Here is an 11,896-nt window from a genome sequence, read left to right as displayed (position 1 = left end):
TTAATTCTGCTGCCTCTGCTGTGCAGAAAATATACATTAGTAGATTTGTCAATAGTGCATGTGAGCGTCTGTTACATGCATTCGGTTTTCCTCGATGTCCCTCCTGACTCCATCTGTTCCTGCCACCCAGTCTCTGGCTGAGTCATGTGACACAGCCAGAGACTGTGAGCCGAGCGCTCTTGACTTTTAACTGATGCTGACGACACCATTAAACCACTGGCATCTCTCCAATTACCTTATCCTGTAATGGTATTAGACAGCACGGCCCCTCAGAAGAAGTCTCTGCTAACGGATACAGGCTTTCTGCTGCGAGGAATGTGGACGATAGCCGAATAGTTTTGACAATACAGGCACGCTGCACATACGGCAATATTTTTATTGAACAAGAAACATCTGAAAAACGTGTACATATCGTAAGACTTGTGTTTTGGTTTCATTTACTCGTGCAGTATTTTACAGTATTTGCAGAAGAAAAATCTCATTCATTAATCTGAAAAGTCTTTGTAATGAAACTCATACTTGTCAACTTGTGTTTGCACATTCATACAGCCACATACATGAAGCAATTGAACTGAAAATGTTTTTGGCCCTTTCCAATCCCAACCTCTGAAATGATTAAATCAATGATTAATGAATTGTTGTGCAATATGAGAAGAATGTCAACATACATTGGACTCTTCTGAAAAAAAAAAAAAATCCTCAAAAGCTATTTTGCACTTAAATAAAATTATGACTAAATAAAATTAAATATGTTTCAAATGAGTGAGCAGGGTGCTTTTCATGATTGACAGCACAACACAGCATCAGCACAGTTAAACATGGAGTTTAGTTCCTGGTATTAGTTGTGATGACAAAAGTCATACAACTTATTTCTATTAGACTCGGTCCTTGGAACTAGTGCAGCCCAACCAACAGAAACATTTCCGTGACAAGTCTGTTGAGGATGGTTGGGAGGATGTTATGCATGAACTTATCTTCCTGCCGCGCTGATACCCTGATAGTGCCAGGAGACTTTGACCACAGGACTGATCCTGACATCTCCTGACATTCCTGCAGGGATCATGCCCAGTACTGATTTCGGATAGCAATTATAAGCACTCTCATTATATGAGACCAAGACAGGGAACTGGTCCTATTTGAGGGACGTATTTTATCTGAAACCATCATTAAACCTGCTTTTAATCGTCTTAGGATGACCTGATGGCGCATGCCCGATCTGAATCTCTGCGAAACCAAAATAGCTCAGTACATGGCTAACATTTACCCTTCGCTGACCAGGCAGGAAGCGTGTGCGCAAATCCCGGTAATCCTTGACAACAAAATTACTCCGTGGCTCTTGATCACCACCAGCACACACTCTGCTGCACCTCTTGCCCCGCTTAGGTATCTGGAGAGACTATATGCTGAGTAACTGGACATCATTGCATTTATTCCCTTAGCCTGCAAATGTGGAACACAATGAGTACATGGCATGTGAGCGACTGGTAGAAATCAGAGCTATGATTATTTTGTGTGGATAATGGGAAGTAAAATGTAAGCGACTATGTAGTTTTTCAAAATAGTTCATTAATAATAATAGCACTTCCAATGAACACAGTTCTTTACAAGCAAGACCTCCTAAAGTGATATTTATAATATTGCTACTTGACCTTTTAGTGTCAAACATCTATTTTTGTTAAGTCAGAATTTTGTTTAGGTGCAGGCGGGTGCTATTCATGATGACACATAACATGCTGTCCAGTGCAAGTGTCTTGTGTTTGTGAAAGAGGAATAGTCACCCGTAGCGTGCAAACAGTAGTTAGTATAAAGCTGAGGCTTAGAGCTTATCTCAACTTGCTGCTTCCATCCCCCGTAAGACTGTCTATCTGAAATCACGTAGTCTCAGGGTTGGAGGCAGATGGGGTCTTATACTTTCTCGAGACCCCTGGGTGATAAGGCCATTTAGGGTTAGTGAGGTCACAGCTAGGCAGTTTTTCTCACTACTCGATCTCGTGGGTAATTCCGCTGGGCCGATAGTGTATCTCGTCATCCGAGTCCTCGGGCGGGGGTGCGAAGCAGCGGTCAAACTTGCGCCTCAGGCGTTTCTTCAGCTGGAAGGTGCGCTCAGTGTTTGAAAACGTGTATTCCTGTTCCTTCAGTTTGGCGTAGTAGTCGGAGAACTTGTTGAACAGGATGGAGATGGGCATGCCGTTGAGGATGATGCCAAAGGAGATGCAGCCAAATGCCACGCAGCGGCCCAGATAGGAGATAGGGACGACATCTCCATAGCCCACAGTAGAGATGCTCACCTACAGGATGAAAAGAGTCATCTTACATGCAATTCCTCAGAACTTTGATTTTTTTAATTTTTTTTTAGATTTTCTATGATTCCTTTTTCCTCTATATTCATTTTCATGGTGCATGCCTGTCGCGGGTCACAAAATGATGTGTGACGGCGGGTTTATAAGAATGTAATAATTAAAATGTTTCAGTTGGTGTTTTGAAAGTTGCAAATGAAGGGGATCAAACAACAGCCCCCAGGAATGCAGTGATACAATTTACATCATTCGAATGCAATCACTGTGTCTGAGCACAAATGAGACGCATTACACCGTATTAGAGGGGATTAGACAGATATAAGTTAACAGCTGCCACCAGATAAATAGAAACCATGTCCTTAAATGAGAGTGAGAGAAACAGTGAGAACCAGGAAATCAAAGAAGTTGGTACTTAATGACATGGCATGCCATCAACACAATTCTTACTTAACTTATTCCTTATTTTTCCTGCTCAATAGAGAACCCCTATAGATAGATAGACAGATAGATAGAGAGCCACAAAGATAGAAGCAGAACATGATCCTGATTGCGCTGTGCTCTTTATCTGGGTTTGACAAGGTAACCAGCACAAATCCCGGCAGGCCTAATCCTCGACACCCGGAATGCACCGCATTGCCTGATCATACTGACACACCCCCAACTGAGCTCCTTCAGCACTGTAAAGAGGTAACAGCTTACCAGAGTTCACAACTGAGTTAATTGAGCAGGAAGAATCTGAGTGGCACCCATAAGAGCTGACCACCATACCGTGTCTAAAGTTCATAAAATATTAAAATCTTTGTTACTAATGAAAAGACGTGAGACATCTCCTCTTGGTTAGACTCAATAATCGACTTAAATATGATCAACAACGAGTTTCATTCCCATCTCCTATAACCAATTGTACTCTAGAGGGTCGTGGTGGGCTGGAGTCTAACCTAGCTGTCTCTCTGGCGAAAGGCAGTGTACACCCTGGACAGGCCAACACGGAAACCATTCGCACTCACACCTACAGACAATCTAGAATCACCAATCAACCTAACGAGTCTTTGGATGGTGGGAGGAAGTCGTGGACAAGGAGAATACAGGTCTACGAGTCTCTTTGATTAATTGATTCCACCAACGTCACAGACTCATTCTTAGAAAGCAAAAGCTAACAGATGTGTGTATCGTCAAAGTTTATGACAATGTCGCCGAAGTTTTGTCCCAAAGGAAAGTTTGAGCAGTCGGGTATTGAGGGCTAAATTCAGAGCCACCAACTTTTATACTCACCGCAGCCCACCACCAGGCGTCTGGGATGCTACTGAATGGAGTTCCAGGCTGATCCACCTCCACAGAATGCATCAGGGCAGAGAAGGTGAAAATGCCCATGGCAATGAACAGAAACAGACAGCACACCTAGAGTAAGACCGGAGAGTACATGTTAATTGCGTTGCTTCTCATTATCATAAAATGTGCAGTGCTCTGGAGCCCACTCTTCCAGTCACTTGAAATATGTCAGTAGAAAATATGCTTTGTGGAAGTTTTGTACTGTTAAACAAACTAGGAGTAAAACCAACAAAGACTGTGGTAAAGACACTGCACAGAGGCACAAAAAAATGATGTCTGCTCATAGCTTGCGAGAAAAACAAACATTAGTTCATATTTTACATACTACTGAACTTTAGTGCTACTGGTAGGTGGATAAAATTAAGCTAACTGTGCAGTGTAGCTACATATTTGTTTGAAAGATTGGACAGTGGGGTCATTTTTTCCTCTAAATCTATGCAACCACGCCTCTATTTATGAAAACCTATCTATACTTTTATTGTCATTGTGATGAAATCATTGCACAACACTTTCACTACCTCTAGCACCTCTCCTGCTTCTCAAGGAGCATAAGAAACTGATTGACTATTGCTATTTCACAGTAAGCGACATGTGTTACGTATTTTGTGTTTCCTCCATACCTGCTCAGAGCACTGGCGGATGGTGAAACCAAACGCCCTCATGCCTGTGGAGTGGCGAGCAAGCTTCAAGATACGGAAGATGCGCATCAGCTTGACGACCTTGAGCACCTTGCTGACTTTACTGACTCTTGCCATGGCTTTCAAGTCTTCCTGTGCGCCCAAGTCTTCGGAGTCGATAACAAACGCCTCAAAAATGAGCTGGACAAAGTAGGGCATAACGGCTACCACGTCAACAAAGTTGAGGGCGCTCTTCACAAAATGTTTGATGTTGGATGTGGTGAGTAACCTCAAAAAGTACTCCAAAGTGAAGAAGAGAATGGAACAAATCTCTACCCACTCCATGTAGGTTTTGCCTGCCAGTTTGTACTCCCTGAGTTCTTTGACTGTATTCATTGTCATGGCAACGATAGAGATGAGCACAAAGAGACTGGAAAACACAGCAAAGGCTTTGGCTGCCAGTGAGGAGTATGGATTCTCCATCAAGTCCCAGAGGGCCTTCCGAAAGTTTCCAAGAAACATGGCCTTGTAGCCCTCGTCGTCCTGGTGTGGCTTAATCTCATCAATCAGCTCCTTGTTGACCTTGAGTTGGTCTCTGATGTCATCCAGCTTCTCCTCGAACAGAATACGGCAGCACCTTAGAACAAGAAGAACGGCATCACTACCAACTTCTACAGAAATAACACCAACCAACAATATTCATAGCAAGTCATACCTTGGAGTGTCCTTCAGTTTGAGGCCCCAGAATGAAATCTCTTCCTCAAAGTTGACAGGACAAAGACTATCCATCACCCACAGGACATTACTGCAGTAGAAGTGGAATATGTAATGGAAAAACATGGGGTCCCTGTCAAAAAAGAACTCGTTGTTCTGAACATTGTAATCGTCACAGAGCGTCAGACGCTTAACTGGATCATTGCAGAGAGCAAGGACTCCAATCCTGGTTTTTGGATATTGGAGGACCAAATGTTTTGGGATGTGGAACACCTTCCCACCCACATTCAGATTAACTATGTTTGGTTTCCTTGGGTTTGGTGCTTTTTTGTCCTGATCCATCTTTTCAGGTATGTTCTCATCAAGAGCGTCAAGGTTGTCCATAGATGTCCATGGTTTCACTGAGCTGTCCTGAGAAAAAGGGAATTCAAATTCCTGTTCTTCGGTGCTTTGTGAAAAGCTAACTTCTCGTTTTACAGTTGCAAAAAGACTGGAGCGCCGCTTTTTCAGCACTTTCAGCTTGGGTATCTTAGTCTCCATTGTGACCGCCCCTTTGATAATCGACAAACAGAAAAGTTTAGCACCAAGTTAAAATCAGGTCAACAAAAAAATGATGGCAAAAATATTCCACAGGATCTCCATTGGAGCAAAGCACCATCTTCTAAAAAAAAAAAAAAAAATGCCTTTAGGTTGAAATAAAGATAAAGAAAGCACTACTGTGCTTTTCAGTCAGCGTGCAAGAAGATCAACTACATGAGTTAGGGATTCAGCCTCTTCACTGATTCTCTAATCCTATTGCTGTTCTTTCAGTCTCAACGCAAGTTAAAAATACTGTTCACGAGGATTAGCGTTGTGATTTAAGGCTTTGAGTTCTAAGAGAAGAGGAAAGGCAGAAAGAGTGGTGCGATGACAGTATTGCATTGCTAACGAGAGCTTTCATGCCCGATGTTCACACTAATGCTGCAGGTAGATTGGTATTATAAGTTTAGATTTATATTTTACATATGCAGAAATTAATGTATTATATAACAGTTTTTCTTATTTTTTGTATTATTAACAAGGCCTTGAGTTCTCTTCTGTCCTCTATCCTCTACCCTTTACTCTTCATTATAAAACCCTTATTTGACATGTTCTCTTCACAGTAACTCAATACCATGAACAGTTTGTGTCCATTTAAAAATCAAGTCAAGCGACATGAAAATAAAGTTTTAAATTAAAAAAAAGAACATTAAATCATGCTATGCATGTATAGGTCACATTAGGATACATATTATTTAATGGGCATTTGATATTAACACAATATAACAACGTGCAGTACAAAATTGAGCATCCAGAATAAATGAACTAAAGGAAATACGTGGATTTCTCAACAAAAAGGCCTCGTGAGGCCTATTATCTATTGTATTGTCGTGTGGAAAGATTGTGTTAGTGACTTACATGTATATTCATAGTAATTTGAAATGGAACTGGAAATGGTGTTCACATTTTAAACAATGGTTTGGCCCAGATTTCCTTCGTGAAAGAGGTTGTGAATGGTATATCCCAATCTACCGGAAAAGGAAGTAGAAATGTAAAAATATTAATTTAATTTTTATTTAAATGTTTGGTGATATCTTATTTTGTCCACACCACGTCTACTGTAGTATTTGTACGACTAAAATTAAATTAAAATAGCTACATTTATTTAAACTAAAAGAACACAGTTCCCATATATATGCCGTCCGTGCACCACGTGACTTCCTTTCCGGTCTAACCTGACAACATGGACGCCAGCCGCGTGCAGCCGATCAAGCTTGCAAGAGTAAGAAAATGTATATTAAGGTGGAAATAGTCACATATACGCGGATACATTGATATATTAATAGCCGGTGTTTTAAATGGTACCAAAACTTCGAGGCTAATTTTATTTTAACGCTCCGATTAGCAAACTTGTCCCGGCCCCTCATTCCTCCATCATGGAGGCCCGTCCATGCTACCATGTCTCCTCGCTGTTGTTAGAGAGCTGTTAGTCTGCCCTGTTTTCCACTTGAGAAAACATGACCCCAAATTATGAAGCTGTTATATTTATGTAGCGTGTCTTTTCTTTTCAGGTCACCAAGGTGCTCGGAAGAACTGGTTCCCAGGGACAATGTACACAGGTATGCTAACATGGCTAACGTTGCTAACGTTAACGACGTGTTACCCCAAATTCAGTCATGTTTATTTCCATGTATAATCCAAGTAATACTTTCTACTCTAACGTTGCATTGTCCTTGAATATTTGATATCTGCACGTGGTTCCACGTGTTGTCCTCTCAGTCTAAGAGACTGAAAAGACAGTTGTGAATAAAGTGTCCAACAGTTACTCGTACCTTAATACCTTAGCACGTTTATATGGTTATAACCGTAATAGCAGAAATCTAAAGAATAAATGGTCATTGTACTTTAAAAAAAGAAAACGTTTGCAACATTTTTTTAAGCAGTTTTCTGATTTATTATTCAGTTTCTTGTTAACAAACACGTTCAAACACACAACTTGTGCCACTTAAGGCCATGTTCATTTTCTGGGTCTGTCTTTGCCTCCAGGTCCGTGTTGAGTTCATGGACGACAGCAACCGCTCCATCATCAGGAATGTGAAGGGCCCAGTCAGAGAGGGAGATGTTCTGACACTTCTGGAGTCTGAAAGAGAAGCCAGGAGGCTGCGATAGGTGAGGAGACAGAGTGTTTTCATTGGCTTCATTAAACTGACGGTAAAGCCTCCCCGACATTACTTTAGGGTTTGGTCTCTTTTATCAACGGCTGTAAATAATTCACCATAACTCTATGAATACATACGTACAATTCCGTTTTAAATTGGTAAGTGTATGTCATTAAATTAAAATATGTAAAAAGGTATTTTATCCTAATGTATCAATTAGGGGCTGGACAAAATGAAATGTACAGTTTACAGTACACTGAAGTGTAAAACACAGCATGGCCTTAAACTAACATCTAGTTCAAATGACAGCTCTTTTACTCATTGTCTATTAAAACTTAACAAAGATCAGTCTTTGGTTGTTGTGTGTGGTTACAAATTCTGACCACTCTGCGTCCATGTCCCGGTGCCCTCATGGCACATATTGATAAATGATTTTAACTCCAGACACTTGTCACTGAAACACATTACAGACTTCAGGTGATGCTTACAAATTCAGTCAATCACATTTTGAACAGCCAGCAGCTCATGCTAAACATTTATCAGCTATTTCTGGTGTTCAATTTTTCTACGATAAGCAGTTACTGAGTTCAGTGATGTGCCGTCAAGATGGGAGCTGATTTATTTTTGCGGTCGGTTATCTTTGAGATGATTCGTGACTGGTCTTTGTTTTTGCAGTGCCCACTGGAACTTTGAGGTGCCAATCCAACACTGGGGAGCAGTGGACGCCATCAGTTCAGCATTCGCAGTGGATTACGTCTCACTTTTTCAGATGTTTTGAAATAAATTTGGGTATTGAGATGAATTTGGATGTTCTGTGTTTATTTGATAATACTCAGTTATACTTAACCAAAACCTTTTTTTGGAGTTGGCAACATATATTTATAACCTTTGCTTGGCAGAAGCGATAGATTTTGCACTTGGAACAGATGTGTGAAGCTGCGGATGGCTTGACTTTGCATAAAACACATTAGTTTGTTTGCTGATTAACAGTTAACACACCAATCATTTATCAGAATTACTTTATTGATCCCAGGGGGAAATTACTTTTTGTTACAGCAGCTCCTACTCAAAGTTTGCCAGTGTTCAGAACAAAGAGTAATGTAGGCAATAAGAGTAAGACAATTATAGTAAGAATACATGCATCAGTGTAACAACATGTACAAGCATAAGTGAACCTGTGTTCTGAGTTGTTATTCTACAATAACATTTATTATGGGTTATTGCACATTATGTGTCCAGGGTCTAATAATATATAGGGAAATATGTACAAGTAAATGAAAAAAAGTGAACATGAGTTATTGCACAATGTCATACATATGGTTATAAATATGGGTTGTTGCACAGAGAGATGACTATTAGAGGCATTATACTCCTAATAAGGCCACAGAATTTAAATTGAGAGTGCAATAAAGAGCCGCATTGTAAGAGAAATGTTTCTAATACTCGGCACAATTACGTAAGTTGAGTTAATGCTCTCACAGGTATTACAAATGTAGTGAAACCATTTGGAGTATTCCCTGCAAACAAAAGATTAAGGTGACCTTTTTGCCCAGTGAAACCAGTTTGTTTTAGAAGGATGACTAAAAACTAACTGGTGAATAAGCAGCTTGATACGGTCCAGATTCTGACGATGTGGTTCTTCATCTTAGGTTTCAGTGATAAATTACATGGTTGCGAAGTTTACACTCTGTTCAGCAGAGGGCAGCATCAGTCCAAGTTGAACATCTTCATGTCTCTAGTACATCTGTTTCTAACCAGCACTGGAATGAAGGACAATTTTCTTCTCACATCTGTGGACATTAACAGTCCAGTAAATGAAAGGAGCTTTTGAATTTCTCCTGCTGCTCACAGTGTATATTTGACTGATTTCATAGACTAAAGTCTTATTTTAAGGCGTTCTCATAACTTGATTAAATGTTTGTGCAACTCACATGATGCCGTTTGCAGCATTTCTGCAAATACATTAATATTTTTAATGTTTTTCCAATTCTTCATGTGTCACGCAGCTTTTCTGTGCCCTGAAGTTTCTTTCCAGCTCGGTGCAAAGTCAAATCTGTTCATGAATGCCTGTGATCCTAGCTCAGCACTACTTTGTTAAAATGCTCAGGATCAAACATCTTTAACTACACTTACTTTTGCACTAATGACCTCTGCCCATTGGCGTACAATGGAACACTTTAGGGTAACACTAAAGAGTCTGTAAATCAACACCTTGTGGGACCGTTGTGAATAAATCACTACAAAGTGATTTGTCCACGTCTATACATTACATATTTTCTTGTTTTCAGCAGAATGGTATTTGACCAAATTCCAGCTAAAGGTTCACGAAGCAGTCGAGAGGCTGTTTGAACAGGAAAGCAGGTCAGTTTGAGTTATGTGTTGTGATGAGGCTCTTTATGTACACTGTAGGTTTAATGACCTTATTTTTCCAATTTACTCTGACCTACTTAAAGCAACATTTGAGTAAAAGTGATTTTACTTTAGCTGCCAAAAAACAAACTTATTCCAATATTTGTCCAAACCGTGCTCAGAATAGATTTGCAATTGCAGCTGACTAACACTTAAATCTTAGTCATAACATTTTCAGCACATTTGCCAGAAATGACAACCTACACGTCAGGATTACATTGACTTTTAGGATGATTTGTGTCAATGTTTTTCACTGTGCAGGTCAGTTAAATTTGCTTTGGCTTGGAAACAGTGTCAACTTTTGCAAGTCTACAGACAGTAAATCAGCCACATGGCAAATACGGTGCAACCGTTACTGTCTTCACCTGTACCAGACCAGACTTTATCAAGGTAAGGCCTGTAGTGGTAAACGGAAGAAGAAAAAAAGAGCTGTGTTTTGTGGTTGCTATAGTTACAGTAATACGTGTGTTTTTCAGTTCCAAGAGCAACACAATTGGACCCAATCTCCTGTCACGGCGCAGATTATTTATGGTCATATACCATACGGTTTTACAGGTGTGGTTTCCGAGTCCTATACGCCATGAGGGATTTCTGCGGCTTCATTCAGGAGGGCAACAACAAGTGAGCGAAACCAAAGAGGGAAACTCACACCAAGCCACAAATGAATTCCTGGCAGCTATTAAATTAAAGTAAAAGCATGCCCACACTTGACAACAGAAAAAACAAAAGGGAAACAGTAATGTAGTAAAAGAGAAAGAAAAAACAGCATTTTAATATCTTTGCGAAACAGTAAGAAATCGAGAGAGCACTATAGTACGTGTAGACCGGCAGAGTGTGGTTCAGATCAAGTCCATGATTTCCACAAATATGAATTTTCACAGACATTTGTGTGTGAGCTAAAATAAAGGGAATACGTTTGAATTAATGTATTAAAACACCTAGAAATAGAGAATGTGGAAAAATAACATAGAGGAGACAGTAAAAAAAAAGCAACGTGCTAAAGTAGTGTGTATATTTGAATACAACAGGAGAGTTAAGAAAAGAAGTATATCAAGGGGAGGAAGGAGGGGGGAGATTCGGACGGTGTTATTCAGCAGACTTCACAGTCAACAGCAGCTCTGTGCATGAAAATAACTCAGTCACCTTGACCCCACTGTCATCACCACCCCACGCTCCGCCATCTCTCTGCTTCACCCAGACCTACGGTGGCATGTGTTTACCGCGTCTCCATCTCCTCGTCTCTTGCACTTCTAAGAAATACAGTGGTGTGAAAAAGGCTTTGCCCTTGTCTTCTTTTTATGCAAATTTCTCACACCCAAATGTATCTGATCATCAAACTAAAAGATAACACGAGTGAACACAAGTGCAGTTTTAAATTATCCAAACCTACATGGCCCTGTGTGGAAAAGTGTAACTTAACTGTGGTTTATCACAATAGAGTTCAGTTTCTCTATCCACACCGCGGCCTGATTACTATCACACCTGTTCTCAATCAAGAAATCACTTAAGAGTCCACAGTGAGAACCATTGTCCACAAATGGTGACATTATGGAACAGTGGCGAACCTTCTCAGGAGCGGCCAGCTGACCAAAATTACCCCAGGAGCGCCGCGACGACTCATCCGAGAGATCACAAAAGACCCCACAACAACATCCAAAGAACTGCAGGCCTCACTTTGCTTTGTTAAGGTCAGAGTCCAAGACCAAAACCACCACTGCTGAGCCAAAAGAACATAAAGGCTTTTCTCAGTTTACCAAGAAAACATCTTGATGATCCCCAAGCCTTTTGGGAAAATACATTTGCCCCATTAGATCTGATGAAAAGTGACACTGCATTTCAGAAGAAGAACTTC

General features: G+C 40.5%; 2 protein-coding genes across 2 annotated transcripts; one reads left to right on the top strand and one right to left on the bottom strand.

Moving 5' to 3' along the window:
• Nucleotides 1–362: 362 nt before the first annotated feature.
• si:rp71-39b20.4 (potassium voltage-gated channel subfamily V member 2) lies at nt 363–5,695 on the bottom strand. Its single transcript, XM_047589618.1, has 4 exons — nt 4,959–5,695; nt 4,247–4,880; nt 3,570–3,695; nt 363–2,288 (listed from the first exon to the last, which is right to left on the bottom strand). The coding sequence occupies exons 1-4, from the start codon at nt 5,495–5,497 to the stop codon at nt 1,980–1,982; spliced, it is 1,608 nt and encodes a 535-aa protein (XP_047445574.1). The 5' UTR covers nt 5,498–5,695; the 3' UTR covers nt 363–1,979.
• A 961-nt stretch (nt 5,696–6,656) lies between these two features.
• On the top strand, nt 6,657–8,437 carry rps28 (ribosomal protein S28). The gene is given in 4 exon segments (XM_047589650.1): nt 6,657–6,758; nt 7,048–7,095; nt 7,523–7,645; nt 8,311–8,437. Coding segments are annotated over 3 exon segments (258 nt in total). The 5' UTR covers nt 6,657–6,671; the 3' UTR covers nt 8,311–8,437.
• The last annotated feature ends 3,459 nt before the right edge of the window (nt 8,438–11,896 follow it).

Source organism: Mugil cephalus, chromosome 7 (assembly GCF_022458985.1).
Source record: "Mugil cephalus isolate CIBA_MC_2020 chromosome 7, CIBA_Mcephalus_1.1, whole genome shotgun sequence".
In the NCBI taxonomy this organism is placed as follows: Eukaryota; Metazoa; Chordata; class Actinopteri; order Mugiliformes; family Mugilidae; genus Mugil; species Mugil cephalus.
Note: the sequence above shows the minus strand (reverse complement) of the source record. Positions and strands in the feature narration are given on the sequence as shown.

Bases quoted from the DNA above. Each gene is read 5' to 3' on its own strand.
- si:rp71-39b20.4 (XM_047589618.1), bottom strand. From the start codon at position 5,497: ATGGAGACTAAGATACCCAAGCTGAAAGTGCTGAAAAAGCGGCGCTCC. The intron at 4,881-4,958 runs GTATGACTTGCT...TCTTGTTCTAAG, and splicing joins AAACTGAAGGACACTCCAAG to GTGCTGCCGTATTCTGTTCG. The intron at 3,696-4,246 runs GTATGGAGGAAA...GTCTTACTCTAG, and splicing joins TCCGCCAGTGCTCTGAGCAG to GTGTGCTGTCTGTTTCTGTT.